Source organism: Varanus komodoensis, unplaced genomic scaffold (genome assembly GCF_004798865.1).
Source record: "Varanus komodoensis strain SLA01 unplaced genomic scaffold, ASM479886v1 scaffold27, whole genome shotgun sequence".
Classification (NCBI taxonomy): Eukaryota; Metazoa; Chordata; class Lepidosauria; order Squamata; family Varanidae; genus Varanus; species Varanus komodoensis.
In genome coordinates, this window is record NW_025335701.1 from 14810629 (window position 1) to 14835639 (window position 25011).

The window sequence follows — 25011 nt, forward strand, 5'->3', positions numbered from 1 at the left end:
TATCCAGGATCCTGGACCCTGTCCTCTAAGAAGGTTCTGGGCTGTGGAGAGTTCCTTTAAAGCCCTGATTGAAACCTGCAGTGGGTGTCTTGCCCAACAAAGGACCAGCGAAGCTAATAATCTACTTCCCTTTCTGCTCCCCTTGCTCTGAATGGAGGACCAGTCCTGCCAATTGGCCAGGATCACCAACCCATCCATCGAGGTACTATATTGAGTGCTGGAGGGCTGCTGTGGTGCAGTGGGTAGAACGCTGGACTGGGATTTGGGAGCACTGGGTTCCAGTCCCAACTCAGCCATGGAGCCTACTGGGCAGCTCTGGGCCAGCCACTGACTCTCAGCCTAACCTACCTCACAGGGCTGTTGTGAGAATCAAACACAAGGGGAGGATTATGGAAGCCACTTTGGGTTTCTTGCAGGAAAAGAAGGGGAAATCTAAATGGGGAAAAGTGAATATGAAATCAATATAAATACTCTGCTTTATAGCCGTATTATACAGGGTTGGGGAACATCAGGCTAGCAGGAAGAATTCTGCTCACCAGGCACCCAGCGGCCTCCCTTCCCTCTCTGAAGTTCCTGCCACCTCCTAGAAGCAAAGTGGGGGCAGCCCCAGGATAAGCTCCTGCCATGCAAGTGCCTTGAAGGCCGCTCATGACTTACCTTTAAGAGAGGGAAGAGGCTCACAGAGCCATCACCACTCCCAGGCATCCCTGGGTCTTGGAGTGGCAGACTCAGCTGGCTTCCCATGGCTCTCGCCCTCTCATCCTTCCACCAGGAAAGGCAAGGGTGGGAAAAGCTGGCTCAGCTGGAGCAAGGGCAGTGCTGCTGAGCTGAGCTGAGCTGAGCTGAGCTGAGCAGAAGGGAGGGAGGGAGGGAGGGAGGAAGGAAGAGCTCCTCTGCTTTTTGGGGTGGTGGGTGCTCTTAGATTTTGGCAGCATGCCATTGAATCATCTCACAAATGGGCTTACCACGAGAACTTGCTACCAGGAGAGACAAGTGCAGTCACAAGACACTCGCTTCCCAAAAACCAAACTGGCAAGGCCAAGGGGAAAGTATCTTGCCCAAAACTGAGCTCCACTGTATTGAACCCAAAGAAATATGGGGCTGGAGGGCAACTTCCCAGGTGATAAACAAGCAAAGTAGCAAGCCAAAGATGAAGCTGAAGAAAATCTTTGGAAACAGAATAAGAATCAGGAGCACCCAGGAGCTCTGGCCAAGTGACAGGACTGGCCCTACGTTCAGAGGAAGGTGAGCACCTCCAGCAGCAGAAAGGACAGTGGATAATTAGCTCTTTTGTGGGTCCTTCTTCTGTCTATTTATCGTTAGTGCTGGGAGCAGAGAGGTGCTTGTGTATGTTGGCCCACGGGCCAAAAGAGAGGAGGGCACACGAGCAGGTGCTTGAATGGCACCCAGTGACCTAACCGATGATGCCTGCAGCCCTCAAGCCAAACAGCTTCCCCCCTCTTGTCTCACTTGCCTCTTGGGGAAACAATCCAGCATCTAACCACTGTAGAATTACCTGGGCAGCAAGAAAGCAAGCTGAATTGCTGCAATTAACTGAATATGGGACTCAACAACTCTACCATCCTGAACAGCTTTCCATTTTCCTGGAGCTTTCCTGCCATGCTCCTATATATTTATTTATTTATTTAGAGTATGTGTATGCTGTCCCATCGCATAGCCTCAGGACAGCTTTCGGCAAGGGGGGGCATAGAAATGCTATAATAACAACAACAACATAAAACAGCATAAAACAACATAAAACATAATACAAATAAAATCCAGATCCACCCTGGCTGCAGATTAAAACCTATAAGCTGAAGTTAAAAGTTATTAAAATATTGTTGAAATAAAAAGGTCTTAGCCTGGCACCGAAAAACAAATAATGATGGCGTCAGGCGGACCTCTGTGGGGAGCTCATTCCATAGGCAGGGCGCCACCACAGAGAAAGCCCTCCTCCGGGTACTTTGCCTCCTAATGTCTTTCACGGAGGGTTCCCGGAGGAGGGCCTCTGCTGCCCATCTCAGGGGGTGGGAGGGCAAATATGGAAGAAGGTGTTCCTTCAGGTATCCAGGTCCCAAGCTGTTAAGGGCTTTATAATAATAACCAGCACCTTGAATTGAGCCCGGACTTCGATGGGAAGCCAGTGAAGCTGGCAGAGGACTGGGGTTATATGAGAGTAATGCCCAGTCCCCATCAGCAACCTGGCTGCTCTATTTTGCACCATCTGAAGTATCCAGACTGTCTTCAAAGGCAGCCCCGCGTAGAGCGCATTACAGAAATCCAACCGGGAAGTAACCAATGCATGTGTCACTGTCACTAGGCAATCGTCCTCCAGGTAGGGATGCAGCTGATGGATTAACTGAAGCTGAAGGAAAGCGCCCCTCACCACCGCAGTCACCTGAGCCTCCAGGGACAGCTCTGGGTCGAGGAGCACTCCCAAGCTGCGGACCCTGTCCTTTAGAGGGAGTGCAACCCCATTCAGGACAAGGTCCCGGTTCCCTACCCCAAAGCCCAAACCACCCACCAACAGGACCTCCATCTTGTCTGGATTGAACTTCAGTTTATTGGCCCTCATCCAGCCCATTACCTCAGCCAGGCACCGGTTCAGTACAGCCACTGCCTCACCTGGATCGGTTGAAAAAGAGAGCATACTGATGATTCTGCAGCCCACACCTCCTGAAGACCTCTCCCAGTGGTTTCATGTAGATGTTGAATAGCAAGGGGGACAGAATGGACCCCTGCGGTACTCCATGGCATAGCTGCCATGGCACAGAGCCAAAGTCCCCCAGCACCACCTACTGGAATCGGCTGTCGAGGTAGGAGCGGAACCACTGCCAAGCAGTGCCTCCTACTGCCAGTCCTAGTCCCATACCAGGAGGTGGTCCTGCCAAAGCTTTATTGAGTGGGCTAATTTTGTAAGTTCTGTATTATATTTCTTCCTGGCTCCCAATGACTCCCAAGTCGTCAGATTTGACTGCACTTAATTCTTCCGTTATTTCCATTTCCACTGAAACACAACATCAGCATCATGTCACTTCAGCAAGTCCCCAGTCACTTTTTCTCCCCACTCCTACCCAAAAAAAGAGGCTGATTCCCCCCCACTCCCTGCTGTATTTCATAACAAAACACAAAACTCTTGACATTCTTGCATCTGTTGAATCTCTGCCTCAGGGGAGAAGAATAAATGAATGCACATGACCAACAGAAGCTCTCATTCCCTTAAACCAAGCACACAGCTGATCTTCTTCTGCCTGAACATTTGGTGGTTCGGCTGTCCTTAGACAGATTTCCTCCAGATGTTTCCATCACAAGCACAGCAAATGTCAGCAACCAATGGATCAACAACTGCTGACCAGGGCTCAATTTGCATGGAGTTCTCCTTAAATGAGTTAATTTGGGCTCAGTTCATCACAAGCCAGAGGTAATTTCACCTCCACTCCACGTGGAGGCTCCAGTTGGTGCCATCAGAGTGCCAAACTGGGACTTGATGAAGAATATTAGTCTCTTGAATTTCACTTCTACACCATCAAATAGCCAAACTCTCCAGGTGGTAAACAACAATTTGCCACCAACCAGAAAAGCAGATACAATAAAATTTGAATGCAAAGTTTAAAACAGTATTTAGAATAATTTGCACAGCTAAAACCAGTTTGGGCATCTTCCTGGATGCACTGACTCCAAAACTTCATTTGCAGCCTTGATTATAAGGACTGTGGGATGAGGAGGAATGGCTTGCCCTTGATGGAACAGCATCTTTCTCTGAAGAAGCGCCTGCTCCTAGGAATGTCAGGGCTTTCCCTGGAACTGACTTGTTGGCAGCAAGTAGACAGCACATCAAGGATGGATCCCCTGAGTATGGCTGGCCCTGAGCAAAGACCACCATGAGGTATGCTCAGGTTTGCAGTTTGTTTGGCTTATTTCATAGGAGACTTCAGACCTTAGATGCATACACTTTTGATACTTTCTTATATCACTAAGTAGCCCAAAGTCTGTGATGAATTCATAACTTTCACTGAAAAATATCAGCCCTAGTGAAGCTATTTCGCCTGAAATCCCAGTATGGAGATTCCAGATTTGAAAAATAAGGCGATACGTTAAAAAACAAATCAATAACATCATGATTTGTCAGTTCAAGGCAACTTCCCAAAATGAAAGTTCTTGCAGGAGGCACTGAGAACAACAGTGCTGGCACCTTCCTGATCTCCAGAAGAAAGAAATGGAGCTACTGCGCTGAAGTCTCTTCTCCAGATGAGCTCCATAGGCCCATGGGGAACCACCAGGGATATGCCACCCAATGACCTCAGCAACCTGGAAGGCTGGTCAGGGTGAAGGTCTTCTTTTCGGTATCCTGGCCCCCAGTTATTTAGCATGAAAACCTTACACCCAGTGCAGCAGCAAATCGGCTGCCAGTGCAGTTCCCTCAGCAAAGGAATTGCAAGCAGAAATGAGGGAAGCTCTGGGAACAGCCAAGCTGCTGCTGCTGTCTGCATTACTCCAGCTTTCAGACAGCAAGCAGAAATGAGGGAAGCTCTGGGAACAGCCAAGCTGCTGCTGCTGTCTGCATTACTCCAGCTTTCAGACAGCCTTGCATAGATGACACGGGGACCTAGTGGGGTACTAGATGACTGACTGGCATCCGGATCTTGCATGCCTACCAGGAAGCAAATCATACTGAGTCCAATGGGGCTTCTTCCCAAATCTGTGGTACAAGACTGAAACTTTTAATCATTACCTGGAAGACATTCTTTTTATCATCTAAAGATGACACAGTGTCAGCTAACATGTATAGGTTGATCTATTTATGCTATAGATGGGCTGATATAGGGATTGCTGTTCCGCACAACAGCACATCAGACTAGATGGACTTCTTGGAACATCTTTCCATCTGTTGCAGCAATTCATCTAAAGGTATCTAAGATCACTGATATGCACAAGGGATGGATGGAGGGGTAATTCCAGCATAGAATAATAGTTTCGCAAGTAGCTGAAATATAATGCAGATTTTCTGAAAAACAAAACAACTGTAATACCAACACATGTATAATGCAAACATGGAAAGGGAAAGCTACATGTGCTATCACTTGTCTACACAACTGGCAATATAATTAATAGCACCCTACCTGGTTTTTCTTTTTTGCCAGCTTCAGTAATGCTCACGGCTGCTAGCAGGAAAATAGATGCAAAGAGGATGACCGTAAATATCTGACACTGCTCTTGCTGTTTCTGCATGCTGGGGATTAACTGAGGGAAGAAGAAAGAAAGAAAAGAAAGGTAACATCAGATGCCAATATATGGGTCACACGCTCCAGAATGGCTAAAAGAATGACCTTTGGTACTTTTGATGCACTGCAAATAGACCAATGGATATCAGTGCACAAAGAAATCAAACCTGCTATTAGCAAATTACAGGAAGAGGTCATTAAGGGCTGGGTTCTATGTCCTTGCCCTCAATGCATGCAAGCCTCTGAATCTGAAGGGCTCCAAAATGAGACATGCCAATGGGAATCGCCACCGCCACGGTGCCTCACATTGAGTATATTCTCTAGATGATTGTTTTCAGCCATCTAGGCTTAAGGCCAGGGAAGAGGAAGGAAGGGGGCTGACTGAAATGGGTCCATAGCCATAGCCCCAGCACCCCCTTCCCCCGACCCCGAGGTCCAGTTGCGAGCTTGGAGGCATGGAAGCAGCTAGAACAGGTCTTTCTGCACCAGCTGCCAGGGAGGCAGGGCAGGGGCTTGGCCTTCAAGAGTGCAAGAACTTGGGGTTGAGCTCCTGAAGAATCCTATGGCCTTCCAGGATGTTAGGCAGCCATGGAATGGCACCCTAAGAGAAGCCCCAGTTTTCGATTCTGTATAAAAAAGCAAAAGGTATTCGAACAACATAATCTTGGTTACCATATCTCATGTGAAATTTGTAATCAAATTAAAAATCAATCATGTATTAATCCATATTGAAAACATGGATCCATAGAGTGGTCATGTATACAAGGTTTCAAGGCACTGTGCAGTATAAAAGTGCAAGAGAATCAAAGGTTTCACGGACCATGCACTGATTTCAACATGTTGGTTCCCCTCTCATTCCTTGGAGGCCGGTTCTTCTATGAACTGTTTATTCTTTGTGTTCACTGATCTTGTTTTTCAATCTAATTGGCTGGGCTGATGCAGGTGTTTGTGTGTGTGTGTGTGTTAATGGTGCCTATGATATAACCATGCCAAATACTGCAAAGTGATATCATGGAAGGAGGACAACCGCATTTGTCACCACAGCCAATCAGGGGTCCAGGGTGACCTTTAGGGCTTTGATTTAGAAGTAAGCCTCACTGTGTTCAAAGGAACTTGCACAGAACTGCACAACTGCAAGGGCAGTGATGCCAAATACGGGTAACCAGAATAGGCACAAAGGAGACGACAAAAGTATTTCAAACATGCAGCAACACAAGAACACCAAACAATACTAAAACCAATTGAATATCTATTGAGAGATTGTGTGTTTGTGTGTGCGCTTGTCTGTGTGTGCATGCACACACATGCGCACAGGTGTGCCTTTGGCTACATTTACTTTTGGTTACATTGCGGAGCTGAGATCTGAACACTCTATGAAGAACATTTTCTTTTCTGCTTTTCCACCATAAACCTCAAGGTGGCAGTATGGTATAGAAGAACAGTAGAATTACACAGATGGAAAAAGCATTTTCTTTGGCTTCATAAATAATATAGCATCTTCCCCTATCTAAAAGGCTCACCGAAAATGCTATTTAATGAAATAAAACTGGAGGACCACAATATCTAAAGAACTCATAAACAACCATGAGTAGGGAATGACAAGCACACAATAAATGTCTCAGATATAAAAGCTCATTGGCACAAATTTACTTCTCGCATATTAAGTCATTTTTCTATTAGCATCGGAACAATATGAAGAGGTTTGCAAGTGTCAAAAATCACAAGAAATGAGAGGTGTTTCGTGACATCCATGAAAGTTAATATAAAGCAGCTAAGTAGTTTCTACTGTGCCCTAAGCAAAACATTAAAAACATTATAACAGCAAAATGAAACAACCTGTTGAGAATAAAAAGCAGTTCATAAAACTAGAAATAACCTAAGAGCAAAGTTAATTTGATGATAGATTATTATCCCATGAATGTAATACTAAAAGCCCCTCTGTAAAATGAAAGTAAAATCTAATTTGATAAGAAAGAAGGTACATTTTATTTAAGAAAGCCTCTTTCAGATTCTGTTCTGCATTAAAATTTATCCAGTGTGTGGACAGGATGATCTGCACTTGGTTGTTGTATATTCTGTTAACTCCCCACCCCCTTTAAAACCTGTATATACTCCCCTTGAAAATATTTAAAGCAATTTATAATTTACGAATGCATGCAGACAAAAGAAAACAGCAATAAAAAGCAAAACCAATTATTCCAGGAGAAGCTATCTCAACTCAGATCAGATTAATCTATAAGATCGCTTACTTGAGTCCCTCTATAAATCTTATTGAACAATGAATTTAGGATGCAACCCTATGCATGCTTAGGCAGATAAAATTCTACAGCTACCTGCATGCCCCAGCCAGCGTGTCAAGATTCACAGGACCCTTTTCTGTCCAGTGATGCAGAGGGTTGCACCCTTAACATATTTTATACATGACAGAAGATAGAAATGGAGAAGAATTAATCTAATTCACTTTTTTAAAGTGAAGTGGAAAGCCAGATACTGAAGATGAAACTCAAATACTTTGGCCACCTAATGAGAAGGAAGGACTCCCTGGAGAAGAGTCTAATACTGGGAACAGTAGATGGCAAAAGAAGGAGGGGATGGCAGAGAATGAGGTGGCTGGATGGAGTCGCTGAAGCAGTCGGCGTGAGCTTAAGAGGACTCCGGGGGATGGTGGAGGACAGGAAGGCCTGGAGGAATGTTGTCCATGGGGTCGCGATGGGTCGGATGCGACTTCGTGACTAGCAACAACAACAACAAACCAATATTAGAATAAGGGGTATACAAAATAAGCATATCTTAGGGCAGGGGTGAAGAACCTCAGGCCAGTGAGACAAATCTGGGCCTCCTGGTGTCCAAGTCCACCTTCCCCATGGTTCTCCAAATGGTTCCATCTCCTGTAGAAGACCAAAGAATCAGTCATGGGGAGAAAGTGGGGGGACATTTGGTGTTTTCCGGGCTTCTGTACCCCATTCTAAAAAGCTGAGCTGACTTTCATATGGCTTCATGACTAGCGCAGAGGTTTAAACCAAAGCAGGCTGATATTTTGGACTTGTTCTTCTCTTTTTTTGCATTTTTGTCACCACAATTTCATTTGGATGCCAGCTTCTAATGGGGTGCAGCCTAAAGAGTTTCTCAAAAACTGATTTTGGTTCTTCAAAGCATCTCCAGCCCTCTATTACTGAAAGATGTGCAGAAAAATATATGTATTTGGGACAGTTGCATTCAAGATATGTATGGTACAGAAAGATGCATATCAACATCAAAATGAATTTTCATGCTTTTTCTTAAAAAAAACTTACAGAGTGAAGCAGAAAATGGATGGAAGAAACTTATGTTTGCAAAATTCAACATAAAAAGTGTCATGGGACCATTGTAGACTAATTTGCTCATGCCTTACCCAGGGAGGGTATTCCACAAATGGGATGCCTCTGAAGAAAGAAGCTTCTATCCAGCCTCCATCTGCCTACCTAATGAAGATGGAAGTATCCAGGTGGGCCCTCAGATGGATCTTAACTTTTAGGTAGGCTGATCTGGGAGAAGGCCACCTTTCAGGGCACTTATTTTTACACAATACATAAAGCAGCCTTCCGTCTTGAAAAGCAGGGTTTTAAATTCATACTTTGAAAAGGAAGTAAAAGGATTCTGTGTCTAATCTGACAAGGCAAGAAGCAATTCTCACCATGAAATGTGTCTGAAAATGTCATTTGGTACTTTTAAGGTTCTCCTGCTGGTAGCCATTTTGCTGAAAAGCCACATAATTGCAATTGATGTGCACAACTGGGAAGGGGAGACTTGTTGAAGGGAATAGAGCATTAACTAGTACAGAAGCAGAGAACATATTCGAATACTTGAAAACGGAGAACTTCACTACAGCACAGAGAGCTGCATGGCAAAGGCAAAGCTCCAACACCAGGGAAAAGTCCAAAGTTGACTGTTCAGTACTGTGGCCACACATCCTGCTCTTTTCCCCCATGTTTGTTACCTTTGCTATCATAAGTAGCAGCCACGGATAGCCTCCTCCTCCATGAATTTATCTAACCTTGCTTTCAATGCCATCCAAATTGGTGGTCATCACTGCATCAAGTGAATTGCATTGTGTGCAACTATGTGATGTGTGAATAAATATGTCCTTTTATCTGTCTGGAACCTCCCGCCAAACGGCTTCATGGGATGCAGGTGTTTAAGCAGAAAAGTGTTTTTGATTCGTGAAGGCCTTCATGGCTTGTGGCCACAGGACCTGTTCCCCCAGTTGCCTACCAATGCCCTGAGGTCAGCATCAGAAGCCCTGCTCCAAGGACTGCTCTGCACTGAAATTCAAGGGGTAGCTACTCATGACTGGGCCTCTTTCACAGCATTCCCCACGCAATGATGCCTCCTCTGGAGGATGTTGCCTCCTTCCTTCCTTCCTTCCTTCCTTCCTTCCTTCCTTCCTTCCTTGTCATTCTTATGACACGAGGCAAGCCCCTTTTCATTCTCTGAAACTTTTTAACCCATTATCTCTTGGTATTGCCCAGTTACATTTTGCACTTCATATCTTAGTTCACTGAAGTTATGTTTTGAGCTGTGATTGTTTTAGATGTTTTGTTTTTACTGCCTTGTTGCTGTTTTAGAATCTGTCTTAATTTTTGAATTATTTTTTGCCAATGCATTATATTAGGGTGGCCTTTTTAAAGCTATTGATAGTATTAATCTTGTTTTGTTTCTGTTGTGTACCTCATCCAGAAGGTATGAGTTATATGGTGACTCATACTTTGAATGAATGAATTATCTGCTCTGCTCTGATCTGGATGTTAGCCCAAGCGGTATAGATCCAGCAGTTTGTGCTGGAATTAGCAAAAATCAAATCCCTCCAGCATCCCCATTCCTCTCCAAAATTCAACCCTTGTCTGCAAGAGGGTGAGAAAAGTCTATAAAATCTGCAAGACCTGGGGCAGCGTGTCTCTGAATGAGGGAGGCAGGAGAAAGCTGTTTTCACTCACAAAACATGTGAGCATGCCCACTTTGAAGTCCTGAATACATGTACAAGCATGCATCTGGCAGAAATGTTTGCAGAACATCAAACACATGCTTGTGTTCATCTGACTCCCAATACCAAGACTGGTTTGCACAAATTTCCTAATTGCACAGATTTCTTCAGCAGATTTAGCAAGGTCTGCTTTTGTGCAAGAAAGAAATTTACATTCCTTTGGGGAGATCTGCATAAAGGTCAGGAGATTTGCACAAATTGATCTTTTGATTACTGTTTGATTTGCATAAATCTTTGATTCATTAAAACTGAGCTGCAATAGCAAACATAAGACCATCATAGCACAAACTGTAAGATGTTAAAAGAACACTATCGATCTCAAAGATTGCTCATTTGCCCATCCTTACTCTGAACACCAGTTGCTGGGGAACATGAGGGTGCTATTGTGCCTCCGTGTTGCTTGTGGACTGCCTATAAATATCTGGTAAGCTTCTGTGGGCCTTTGATCCAATCCAAGAAGGCTCTTCCTATATTTTAATCTTCTTCTTATTGGACATATGTACATGGTGTAGGAACCCCAAAGTTAGTTCTTAATCAAAGGTTGTTAGCCATATCTGTTTTCCCAAATTTAATTTAAGAAAATAATATATGCATGGGTAGAGACTCGATAGCTTATTGGACTGAAAATGCACTAATGCTTTTGATGAAAGACCTGGGCCATCTGGATGCCAACTGAGGTTCTGACTGCCAACCATTAGCAACTGTCTTTCCTCTTTCAGTGTTCTTGCAGAATGTACACTCAATAATTCAGCAGTATTTTTTCCAGGCAATTCAATCCTGTTATTGGTAGTTTAATGCAGGGAAAGCAATTGTGTTTATACCTTAATCCTATAGAGTTAAGTGGGTGGACAAGGTGGTCCCAGGGAAAGCTTTTCTTAGACCCAGATCATTTGCAGGAGATACCAGTTGTGGTGGTGTGGATGAGAATGCTGTGATTCACCAAATTCACCTATTCTGTGCTTGCCATCTCTTCCTTGATAAGTAGGAGAACAAACACTTTTGCACGAGGCCAGCTGTAGTTTATCTAGCAGTGACTAATTTTGCTTCCATCCAACATGCCCCAGTGAAAGCACTTCACTGTGCTGGAATACTCCTGTGGGGTCAAAAATAAGATTTGGAATCCAAGAAACTGGGTCCAACATAAAACAACATGTTTGCAGAACCCAAAAGTCCAAACAGACACCTGCCTTCACCTCAACAAAGGACAAGCTAGGCAGGCCATGGGCTGAAGCTAAATTGAAACACTTAGAACAGGAATGCTAAAGGATTGTGATAGGTCCACATTTTTAAAGCAAACTGATGGCTTTGCACTTCCTGGACTAAAATCCAAGTTGGTATGCAATTGTCATTCCTGTTGTGCATTTATTTGAATGTAGCAATGTGATCTGCAGCTCAAGAAACATTCTAAAATGTATGCAGTAATGCATATATTATGATAAATGTATACAAAACATGTGCTTGAGGAAATAAACACATTCAATTCATTTTTTAAAACAAACAAACAAACAAGATCTTGATACAGAAAACTGATGAGGAAACTTAGTAGAGTGGACAAAAATTTGCATATTTGCAAATCTGACTCAGATCAGATGTAGATTTATTTCCAGTCTTTTTCTGCTTCACATACATGGACCCCTGTCTTTCCTTCTGTTGTGAAGAAGGAAGTTCTGAGTTGTGCCATTAAGTGTCAACTATTTTAATTAAAAATAACAAGCAGCTGCCATTGCCAAATTTCACAGGCACTGGGCTGGTTCACTTGATTGCACTGGGAGAAGTAAGCCATAGTGGCATATTTCTGCCACCACACGTGCTGAAGGCATGCCCTAATTAAGCACGGTTCGCTGTCAGGCTCATTCCCTTTGCTTTAATGCTCACCGCCTTTTCAGTATCATCATGTGGTGATGTCTAGCATTTAATCAAACACTGCCCCTTATGAGGAACACATTCACCCACATGACAACCAAGCGATATTGACAACAAACAATAAAACATTGACTAAGTTAATGGAACTCATAACAATTGAGTGAAGTATTATGAGATCAGAAAATGAGGACCTATGTTTGTCCATGGTGTAGCCCAAATTACTATTGTAAATTGCACACGTGCATGGAATTCCAAAGCAAGCTGGATCTGCGGCCAGGATGACTCCAAGTTCTGTTGTGTTTTATGGCTTCTTCAGACCCACTGGAGGATGCTTCTCATTGTGTATCACTGGAACACACCACCCCAGTAGAGGCTGGTGGCACTCATTTCAGTGAGGCAATGTGTCCTTCTTGGGGCATACCCTGAACTTTTAAGAACTGCCCACAGTGCTGAGCTATTTGGGGAGCAGTTCACCAGCATGGATAACTCCTTTAAAGTTCACACTGAAACACAGGGTGGATACACAACCCCACTATGACTGGACCCACTAGCATTGCTTGCATAGCCTGATTTTTTGATGGTTAAGTTGAAACAGAGTGAGTTAACCAGCTACGAGGCAGCACACAAACACAAATATAGACAACCACATTCCAGGGATGACACTCATTCTCTCTCTCTCTCTCTCCCCCTCTCTTACACACACAGACATGCATAAACCTACCATGCATGCACACATAATTAGGGATTTCATTCTTTCCCACACTGGGTTTTTGTGAGGGTTAAGATGTGACGAATTACTTCATTGGAAGATGGGCAAAATAAAGCATCTCATATTGTGCATCTTTAGGAAAGTACACCTGTTTGGGAATGTTCTGTCTCCACTCAGTTCTCATCTCAGTCTTAAGCTTGGTCTATCACAGATGTTGAGAATATCTCCAGTCCGAAGCTCAATGTAGGCTGGACATTCGCACTGTAGGCATGTCATGAGCAGAGCTGGCTGGAGCCGGGGGTCAGACTAGATGGCCCAGGAGACCCCTTCTAACTCACTATGTTTCAATGTTTCTAATTTATCCCAATATCTGAGAATAAAAATTGTTTAAAAGTTTGCATGAAAATTCAGTGTTTCTGTGCACCTTTGTCTCAGTACATTTCCTGTGAATGGGCTCATATAAACATTGCAAACAATTCTGTTAATATAATGCATTTTTAACATTGTATTCCTTAATATATTCATTTTTGTTTGCATGGAGAATTCCATTGTAGACATTGAAGAAGTGATAATTGTGATTCTATTTGCATAGTGGTCCAAAGAATGAGAAAGTAGGGAATTTCTCATTAATGTGCAAAGTGAAGGAATTTTTCCTTATCTCTGGCATATTTTCAAAACATATGCAAAGAAATAGACATTGGAAGCAATCCTGAGTGCTGGGGTAAATTATTCAACAACTGGGTCTCTTTCTCCTACTATCTAGTACCCCTCCTCATCAAATAATTTGGTTCTTAGCTCTGAAACAGCATGATTCATCTAGTCCAGAAAGACTTTTATCACTGATTGACCTAATTGGTTCATACAGCTAATCAAATATGGCATGACCCCAGTTAAATATTCTTGTGCTATTCTCTTTCTTTTCTGAAATGGATGGACTCAGTGCTAATGCAAGACTGAATGATTTCATGTGGGTCCAGAAGCCAAAGCTTTTTAAAGCATTGTGGATAGATTTAAGGTTAAATGTCCAATAAATGAAAATAGACTCTTCTATTAAACATCAAATTAAAGTGAGAGGTTAGAAAAATGTAATCCCCCAAAGCAAGATAATGTACATACAATTACCCAGACCCCGAGCATTTGCCCCACAGGAGTCAACAATCCAATCAAAATGTGAAATGCAGAGGGTTAGAGTTCAGACTTAGAGCAGACTGACTGAAATCAGTGGGACTCAGTCACAGCTAACCTATAGAATCATAGAATAGTAGGACTGGAAGGGGCCATGAAGGCCAACAGGTCCAACCCCCTGCTGTTGCAGGACACCAAGTCACACCATCCCACTCAGATGGCTGTCCAGTTCCTTTTTGAATGTCTCCAGTGTGGGAGAGGCCGCCACCTCTCTAGGCAGCTGGTTCCACTACATCCTACTGACATTCTAAGTATGATTAAGTCTGCATTTCACCCAGAGTTACTTTTCCCTAGCTATGCCTTTAAGGCTTAATTTTTAAAGGTTTAAAATTTTTACTTCTGGATGCAATATGCAAAGCGTTTCTTTTCACCATCATGAATGCCTTAAACAGCTTGGGACAAGAATCTCTCATGGTGTATTATAATGCTGCTTGTCCACTAAAGTTGCATGCCCCCTTCCCAGTTTGGAATGCAAAACCTGACTTCCTCTGTGATGTAAGCTCAAAGATCTCTCACTACGTCCTTGTTGGTCTTCCGTCCAAGCCCTGAGAGTTTGTTCTTAGGCAAGCTTTGGTATGAGTTTTTGTTCTTCCTCAGTCAACATAGCTTGACATGATTTTGTTGGGCCTGCCTTGAGCTGAATCCACTGAGTTATATTATTATTATTATTATTATTATTATTATTATTATTATTATTATTATTATTGCTAATGTTGTGGTTGTTTTATAAAATTGGCTTTTGAAATGAGGCCTTCTGTACACAAAACAGGCATTGCAGAACCTGAAGAAGAAAGCAATCCCACAACTTCACAAGTTACAACTAGGTTTTGTTCTTCTCCTAGCCTCATAGTTGGCCCTGGCCAGAGGAAAGGATGAGGGAGCTTGGAAGGAGAGCACAGAAAGCTAGGAAGTTTGGGACTCGTGTTACATTTGTGGTTCTGGCTTGGAATTCTAAACAAGAACTAGGCTAATAAAACTTCCTGGAAAAGTCCTCTATATCACTGTTGAATACAGACAGGGAATGCATGTGATGCTGATCAGCAGCATAAATTAGCAGCATGGAGAGCCCAAACTTGATTGGAGCCATGGGGGTGGGGGCGTTAAAGCTCCCCTACCCCAGATCGGGGTGCCTGTACTTGTTCTAGAATGAAAAATCAGCCACCCAACAAAAACCTGGCATGTGCCGGCTAACTATGTTTTTTAAAGTAACTTGCATTTTGAGTCTTTGTCAGTGTGATTCAAGGTACTCTGAAAATAATTTCAGGCAGGATTAGGGGCTAAAAGACACATTACTTAAAAGATGTTCAACCTGATATGCTTTTTCCCTTTTTTATTCTACAGTAACCACAGGTAGCTGAATCCATATCAGGATGCTGGCAAGCCACACCTGCAATATGTATTATCAAATGATGACTGTTTTTAGCAGTATCAATTGCAGGGATGAGGTGCTCAGTCTGGATTAGGCCCACAGCAGGGGGAAAGAATGGAAGCCTTCACTATCCTCCAAGCTGGGGTTCAGATTGGGGTTCCTGTACTTAGCCTAGAGTGGAAAACACGCATGTCTGCTAGCTAAGTCTTTCAAGTGACGTGTGCTTTGGTCCTGTGTCAGTGTGACACCACTCAGCAGGGCAAACTTCACAGCAAACAGACCAGAGAAGCTCAGGTTCCACAAAGAGACAAGCAAAAGTCTATTCTAGGCTAAATGGATAGAGATATCAATGACAATTCCTAACTCTATGTAGCCCTGTCAAACCTAGATCTTTGGGTTTGCTCAGCCTTCCTTGCCCCATGACACGCCTGTCCAGTTGTTTCTCCCCCTCTCCATCCCACACGTCTGCCTCAAGCCAGCACTCATCAACCTGATGATACGGCAATATCTGTGGCTTTTTCCAACCCTCTGCTTTGCCCTCGTCTATTACCTTCCATGTCTCTCTCTCCTCTGAAGGACCTCTCATGGGCTACTGGTGCTACCCCTCGCTCTCCACCAGCTTCTGCCTCCAGCCCTTTAGGTCCAATAGCTGTTTTGTGCACCCACATAGCATCACTTCCATGTGATGTGGGTTGTGGCTGGATCACTCACGATCATCCCCTGCATCTCATGTGGCAGTGAGCAAAGCCTGGAGCCGGCCAGGTGAGCCAATATTGGGCTAGGCAGGCACGTGGTCTTTTGCCCTTCCAGTCTCTTCATCTGAGTGGGAATGGGCAGAGAATGGGGCAGTCTCCAGCAAGGGTTGATCTGACTTCAGCAAATGCACAAGGGCTGCAGAGAGGAGGAGGAGGAGGAGGAGGCGTTCACAGCAGTTTAAAGGGGTGAGTGGAACTCAAGAGACAGTTAAAGAGAGGAAGTGAGAAATAAAACAAAACAAGCAGAAGATAATAAGAGCTTCAACAGTCGGAGCTATGAAAGTGTGAGACGGATAATGGGGAGAAAGAGGCATTCTGAGGCAAGAGTACTGCGTCAAGGAGGAGTGTAAGGGACAGGCATTACGGAGAAGTAACGGTTCATTTCACCATCAAGCCCTGGCGGGGAAAGGAAAATAAAAGAAAGGGAAAATATGTATGAGGTAATCAGCAGAGGTCTTTTGAGTTAGCCGAGTTTATGAGCTTGCTTGAATAAAAGCCGAGCACTGTTACTACTAGAAGCAGCTTTTTTAAAACACAGGGACACGTTTGTATCCTATTTGTTCTCTAAAGGAGATGATGGAGATGTAAATAGGATTATCCAAGCTTATCTCCACAACAGCCCTGAAAAGTAGACTAAGTGAGGGTTAATGAGTAGACCTAAGGTGATGCTGTGAGCTTTGGACAGAGGGAAAATTAAAGATGCATCTTAATAATCATGTTCTTAATTTTGTACTTAACAAACAATACATGGACCAAACATCTTAACATTTGTACTTCCCTGTTTTTTGGAATTTATTTATATGTTACTCCCACACCCAAACCTTTCTGAGCAGTTTACACAGTCCATAAAAACAGGTGATAAAAGTATAATAAAGGTATCATAAAATCAGAAAAAAATTAATGTTTAAAATAGCTAAAAACAAATAGTAAAAACAGACAACAGATAAATAACAAGGAATGGGGGGGAGAGGGGGGAGGGAGAGAGGAAAAATAAAAAAAAAGAATACAGAAAAAGATTGAGTTCTCCGGTCAACAAACACATATGATAGTATATTCAAAACTGAGTAAAGGGTGGTCATAAATGTATCAGTCTAGATAAATTTCAAAACCCAGTACATTCCAGAAACTCCTTGCAACAAAAAGGTGCATTAGACAAAACTGCATTGAAAAATGTAGTCAAAGAAATATTCACAAAATTACTTTAAAAATTTATGCAAACTTTAGGGAAAAAGTCTTAATTTAGTCTAACTAGCCTAATTTGTGACTAGAAGAACTTGTAAGAAACCAACACTGACTTGTGGGAAACCAAAACTGACAGATTTAGCAATCACCAGCAAAGGTGGGAGCCCACTCTCCCAAAGCCAACACATTTAAAAACAACTCACCCATGGGCTGACCAGGGCAACAACCTGTTGCGTGTGCACATCATCCCAGGGAGCCCACATGTGCACAAACAGCTGCCCCTTTCAATAGGAACTCAAGCTCAGATAGTGAGAAGCAGATTATTGTGCAATGTCAGCATGTCCAAGCAGGAGGACAAGGTCTGAGAAGATCCAGGGGGAGGAGTTGGCAGTTCTGGCTGAGGAGCACCTGATTCCATCAACCCATGGGAATGAGGAGATAGGAGAAAGAGAGGAGGGGTTGACCGTTTGGACTGATGGGAATCACAGTCTATCAATCTGTGGGGAGGAGTGGGAGTTGGATAGTGGACACATCTCAAAGCAGGGGAGACAGGATGGAAAGCTCAGTAACTTGTTGGGTGTAGAAGTGCCTCTAGGCACCAGCACTGGCAGGAGGTCCAACTGGGTGAAAGACGGGAAGAACTCAGACAAGTCCAGTGCCCTGCCCACTAGAGCAAGGCACAGAAGGAGTATAAAAACTGCAAGGGAATGATTGATGTTAAAGAGGGCTCAGCGTTTCACTCTGGGTGACCTCAGAGGCATATGCAAGTCCATTTGTAAGGGTCGGGATGTGGGCAGTGGGCTGAGACAGGCAGAATGCCAGGACCAGAGCTCCTGTGTAAGGCAAGGCCTCACAACCAGTTAGGGGCCAAACAGCAAGTTACCTGTCCAAGAGGAGCGGTCTAAGCCTGATATCATACCAAGAGATAGCACAGTCCACAAAACAGTCCCGGGGTCAAGCACCAAGAGTAGGTGAGGTCAGGGACAAGGGATGCATGAGCAGGCAGGAACTCACTGGAGCAAGGCACAGACACGCAGGAGCCAGAGCACAAGCCATCACAGAGACGACGTGCACTGCTGTGGCAAAGACCTGCATTGCAGGAAGCCTTCCACGCTGCCTTCCGGGCCATCCAGCTGCCCTGCCTCCTTGCTCCACAGTCGTTCCCCGCCAGTGCCAGCCAAGGCGTTCCTGGTTCTGCAGGCACTTGCAGAGTCACTCAGGCCCTGATCCTGACACTAGCGGAAGATGGAGTTCTAAAGCTACGTGTTTACTCAAGAGAAAGACCCACCTTCTCTGGGTTTAGGTGCCACAATAAAGCTGTGGTTATCATCCACCTCATCTTGAATATTCACAATGGTCACCAGCATGTCCTGTAATCCACTGCAGGGTAATTAAGCCACAGGGAGAGAGGGGCTTAGCAGTCATGCAAATCAGCCCACTGTGGATTGTTTAGTGATTTGCTTTGTCTTCAGTGGTGGATTGTGCCTTCCCTTCCTCATGTGGAACAGCGGACAAATGAGCAGGTCTGATCAGTTAGATTATGCTTCCCTGATAGGAAATGATAACTTTGCAGTGGGACATTAAAAGCTAAACAATTGCAAGTGTAAGGTGGCCATTACTTCAATATTCCAGCTGTGTGAAGAGAAAGAGAGTCTGCAAGCAAGGTGCATCTATTTGTTATTCCAAGAATGGGCCCAGCAAGAGATTGCCATGCTTATTTTGTCATAATGGATGTATTTTTCTCCTGGTCAGAAATCCTACTGATTCAGAAAGGTCATCAAATTGATCATCACAAACATGTATCACATACTCGTCTGTTCAGGGTCTCTCCTCTGCTCAGTAACTTTTACTTTTGGAATAGTCTCTTAGGTCTGTTGAAAGATCTCTTCCTGCAACACTGGGATGCATTTTCCAAAAAAAGGTAGAACAAACCAACTAGTGAAACATCAACATTCTCCAAAATGGAAATAAATGGATTATGAAATAAGATATTTCCTTTGCAAAGTTCAGTCTAAGAGCTGCATCTGATGGTACCGGTCACACTTAGAACTATTGGGATAAATAGAGAGCACTATTATTAGCTACAACCCGTTAAATTGAGTCCCAAAGCTCCAGGAAAGCTCCAGGAAAGCTCCAGAAAAGCTCTGGAGCCTTGGCAAAGCCACCAAGAACATCAGGCAGGGCCATGACTCAGTGGCGGAACACACCCTTGCACATGACGGTGCTCACGTTCAATCCTTGGTATCTCTCATTGACAACAAGGACGAGCTAGCAAGTGGTGGGGAAAGAGCTCTGCCTGTGACCTAGGAATGCTGCAACCAAAGCAAACCATGCTAGACTAGAAAGAACAACAACCCGACTTGGTATACAGCAGCTTCTTGTATTTTCCTGCCATCCTAACTATTTCCATGTTAAGTCCTGCTCTGTATCTGCAGTGGAGGCAGATTATGAAGAGCTGTCCGTGGTACTGAACTGAGACAGGCATGGCAGCTCTGCAGGGATACCTAGGAAGAATTTGTCCTGAGTTTTTCTGCCGTTATCTCCTGGTTTCCCAGTTTCCTCTCTTTTCTGCATCTCTTTTGGCAAACGTATGGAAAAGCAAGCAGATCTAAATTTTTAAAAGTAAAAAGCTTTTGATTTTGACTATCTCTTGGCAAAGTTTACATTATTAGAAGGCCTTGGATATTTTAGTTTTAAAGCAGAAAATAGCTTGTGTACAGCAATCTTCAGTGAAGAGTCACCTGTACCCAGCACCATTTTCAGGCATTGTTGGGCACCTGCCAAGGCCCACAGACCTGTGAGGGAACCATGTCTCTCTCCAGAGCCACCAGACCTTGCAGCTCTTCCTCCTTGCTGCTCCCTCTCTCTGACCAGGCCAGCAAACACAAGAAGCCAGGCAATGGAGCAGCACTGGATTCACAGTGGCAGTCATGAATTTGGGCCCAGAAGGAGAAGCAAGCAAGTGGGCTGCAGTGACCTGGAGGAAGGGGGTTCACGGAGAATGCCTTAGCCCAATCCTGGAAGCAGCAACTCCTATAGCTTGTTGCTGGGTGGGAGAAGCACCTGGAGAATGTGGAGAATGCAATGGACATTTCTGGAACAAGCCATCCAGGTATCATTCAAGACTGGAAATGGAGCTGCCAGCTGCACGATCTAAGCTACTTTGCAAATTGGTTGGAAATTTCAGGTGCCACAGAGTATACAGCTGGCCTGTGACTACACGTGGACCCATTTTCTCATACTTCACCAATTCTGGAGAAGTTGCACTGTGTTCCAGTGAGGGATGTTGGTGAAATCTGCACTGGATTCAAATGAAATTGGATCTCCATGAATCCAGTTTGGAGATTCTGCCATGGACTGGCTTTTTCCACTTGCATGGATTGGAGGATCTAGTGAACAAGGTATGTTTACAAGCAGTAACAACATTATTGTACTTTCCTTTAAAAACCCAGTTCTGGCAGTGGATGGACAACAAAACAAGATAGAACTAAGCCTCTGTGAAAGACCGATAGGAAGGATTTAACAAAATCCAGGCACCCCTGATTTCCATTAACTTCTCCCATATGAGCCTTCTTATCTTCAGCATCTCCTTATCTTCAGCTAAGGATTCAGCCAAGCGTCAGAAAGCATCACATGTTGAGCAGGGCCTTTTCTGTGGCAGCACTATTATGCCAGAAATCAATCTCTGTCTCTCCCATTTCCCACTCACTATTTTACTGATTTTCCTAGTGTTATCCAGGATCATTTTATTAATTTGTTTCATTATCATTATTTTCTTGGTGTTATTATTCTCTTATTCTGTAGCTTTATTATTGTTTCTTTTATTATTATTGTTTTATTTAATCATTCATCATTTCTTCTAGTGTTGGTCTTGTTATTCTTTTATTCTTTATAATTTTTATTGTTTTACTATTAGGATTTTATTCTCTGAACTGCTATGACATCTCATGAATATGTTATTATATATAAGATATAATTGATAAATAAATTATCCCATGTTGTGTACTGAATGAAGAATGCACTCGGTATCAATAGCAGCATCTCAGTAGTGTCCCTAAGATACTCAGCTAAGAAGGCCCTGTCACATTCTTCTTGCTCATACCAGCATTACATGCACAGCAGCACTAACAACATGTGCCAGTGGTGAAGCAAAGGCCTTCTGCACATGCTCCAAAGTTCTCTTTCTGCTTTATAACAGCCATGATTTGAAATGCACGTGCATTTCTGTGCATGACTACTCAGAAGTAAGGCCTGCAGAGTTCAGCAGATTGCAATCTTGAAAGTGCCCCATCCTTTTAATCTACCCTTTTGTCACGTTAACGATCCCTCTCTGTTCATTTGCCATATTGAAAGGAATAATAAGCACAGATCATTTGATTATTATGCAAGAGCATGTGAATCCAAAATGCCAAATTACCATGTGATATTTAGAGGTAAGATGTTGCCGTGCTATTCCTCCTTGGTGCTTCCATTTAGGAAAGGACGCCACCGGGACAGAACCCACAGCAGTGCATGAAAGCTGTGCTGTTTGCCACTAACTTTCAGAACCTTTCTCCAACAAGTAAGAAGTTCTGATATCCAAGTGATTTCTTTGTTGACAGCTTTCCGACATCCACCGGCCTCGTCTGCATACAATATTTTGACACCCCACTAGGGGAGCACGCCGGAGCCTCTGAGAGTCTGGCTGATATGATCCCTCAACTTGTCACCCCAAATTACTTTTCATTGCCACCTACTTCCTCCACACAGAGCTCTGCAAAAATTGGGGCTGATCTTTCATCTTGTATTCATATAGGTGCCCCTGGCTTCTTTGTTCAATTTTCATCTTTGAGTCACCTCTTCCTACACTATTTTCCTGAATGTTCTCATCCTTGAAACCAGAGAATAGCTATTGTAAGCAAGCAAATACCAAATATAACTCCTATTCTATTAGATTTTCCACACTACCACATTTTAAAACATCGAGTGCAAGCATAAGCTGCTGCAATGCTAACACCTACAGATGTGTAAAATTACCATTATTAAAACCAATCCCACTGTTGTTATAATTGTTGGTAATTTAAATAGCACTCTGAACAGTGCAAAGTGTGTAACAAGAAACCAGGTTCAACAATGCATAGCACTAACAACAGAAAGCAAGACCTAATGGGTTCTCAGTGATTAGGCAGTCGCTAAGTAATTTGGTTGCACCTGACTGAATCATCGATTAAGATAATTTGATTTTTTTTTCTTTACCCCTTAGCCTTTTTATTATGTCTTGGGAGCTATGGAACCCCCAGTTTGAAGGAAGCTTCTTCTCTTTCAACAGATGGATTTGGATGTGTGCATGCAAGTATGTAGACACATCTGCGAACCTGAAAGTTTGAAGTGTATGATACATCCTCTGCAGTTTGCCTTCGGCAGGTTTTTACACCTGAAAATAGCTGTCTCTTTCACCTTCTCACCCTGATGTGGAACAATTCAAAGCATCAGTGGGGTGGTGGGAGCATGTAAACATGCACATTTCTTGGGATCTGTGCAAATCTGTAAGTCTCCATAAATTAGCACGGACGTTGATTTTGAAGATATGAAGCACAAAGCAAAACAAACAAGTACCCTTTATAGAAATGAGCCTGGCCGTGACCACAGAGCCAGACCTTATTTATCCCCATTTTACTGGTGGAGTGGTGTGACTAAACAACTCCGAGTAAGTTTCTCAAGGTCAATTACCATTGCAAAACTGGGGATTTGGGAGTGAATCAGAAGGACCCATTGCTTTTCAAGGGCAGCATCTCAGTCTTGTCTGGATGGACTTCACTTTGTTGGCTCTCATCCAGGTCCTTCAGTTCTATTTCCACTCTTCCGCATTTTGGGGAAAACATGTGCACATTGTAGAAGTCTCTTCCGATTGGGGATGTGGGAAGATATGCTCAATCTGCATTTTTTAGCAAACCAACCTAGTTCACACTTTATGCATGAATAAATAGATAGTAAAGCACTTAATCCTCAGCTTCATGCTCTTCTCTGATTCCTGCAGGGCAGTTCTCACCTTTAAAATGCATTGAAATCCACAGTTTTTGGAGCGGAGGAGCTGGGGAAATGCATGCAAATTTGTACTTTGAGTGACTATGGCACACAAAGATGCATCTTTGATAGTGAAGATGTGTCAATTTACATCCAAGCTTTCAAACCATTTTGCACAAAAAAAAAAAAAAAAAAAAAGCCAAAAACGGGTTGAGATGAACTTGTGATTGAACATATGCAAAAGTGCTATGAAATTAAATGATCTGTCCACTTGACACAATGCCCAGAAGATGGGGATGGAAAATGTCTCCCCATCTGCAGAATTAAAGTTGCATGGAAGGAAAGCTTGAGAAGGGCTTAATTGGCTAGAATTATGAGAAATATGGTACTAATACAGGAAACAGTGGCAAAGAACAGGATTTTAAAAGTGTATATTTAAAAGAAATATTTGTTGTCTCACTAGCATAATTGTTGGCCTCTGATACAGCCTGCTGAAATCAGCACCCTGGTCACCAATGGCATTTTCTGTGTGTTCCCAACTGAATCTCCGCAAGGATTTTGAAACAGAATGGGAGAAGCAGAACTGCTTGAGCTCAGCAAGATGCTCTGAAGTCTACTTCAAAGCTTGTTTGACTCGCTCACCTTTTCATTTGCAATATGCTTTTGCAGATGGAGAAGGAATGGAGGAAACGGCAACAGGGACACCAGAGCTTCAGTAAACTAGGCCCTCTTTATTTAACCCAGGAAATTCATCCCAGCCAAGATCTGCATGTGCAAGGATGTACTTCAAGGCCTCCACCATGCTTGTTTTGGGAGTAAGCCACTCAGCCCAAGGTTAGGGTGTGCTGAAACCTGCCCCTTTGGCTAGGCTCTGTCTCAGCCTTCTCTTCTCAAGTCCTGCTTCTTCCAGTGTCTCCTCACAGGGCCTTCTTTCTAGTCCCCTATTTGCGACCTGCCTCTCAACCTTCCCCACAAAAAGCGCATCGATGGCCAGGTTAGGGAACTGCTAGTTAGTCCAGCACTGCTCAGGGCAGGCACTGGGAAACCAGGAAGGACAGAGGCCAAGTTGAGGGTGAGGGAGCCAATTTCGAGGCCTTGGGTTCTTCTCCCTAGTTCACAGGAAGGTGCTAGCACACCCATGCAGGAATGTATTTATTTATTTAGAAAATTTCTAGGCCGCCCCATTCGCCGAAGCCTCGGGGCGGCTTACAAATAAACAAATTAAAATACATAAATAGCAATATAAAATACACGTTACTGTATAAAATAAGTCGCCATGGCCAAAAAAATTTAAAATAAAAATAACATTAACAATTAAAATGACACTTGAATAAAAAGGTCTTCGCCTGGCGCTGAAAAACAAATAATGACGGCGCCAGGCGGACCTCCCTGGGGAGCGCATTCCATAGATTGGGCGCCACCGCAGAGAAGGCCCTTCTCCAAGTACCTATCCTCCTAATTTCCTTCATGGAAGGTTCCCGCAGAAGGGCCTCTCCCACTGATCACAGGGGGTGGGCGGGCATATATGGACATAAGCGCTCCTTCAGGAATTCTGCTCCCCTCCCCTCAACCACAAAAGCTTCCCCCTACCCAAAGAGTAAATGGGTTTCTGTTTGTTCAAATGGGGAAGGTGCATCTTGTGAATACGAAAAAATCCACTTTTTCATGTATATTTTTCAAACCTTTGCGTTCCCCTCCACTGA

The 25011-nt window shown here is 43.6% G+C and overlaps 1 protein-coding gene across 1 annotated transcript in view; it reads right to left on the reverse strand.

Annotated features, from left to right (window-relative positions):
- PTN (pleiotrophin) overlaps positions 1-25011 on the reverse strand; it is a 113643-nt gene that overhangs the window by 26064 nt on the left and 62568 nt on the right. The window contains exon 2 of the mRNA XM_044434151.1: positions 5121-5241. Coding sequence (XP_044290086.1) covers positions 5121-5229 — 109 coding nt within the window. The 5' untranslated portion in view covers positions 5230-5241. The remainder of the gene's footprint in view (positions 1-5120; positions 5242-25011) is intronic.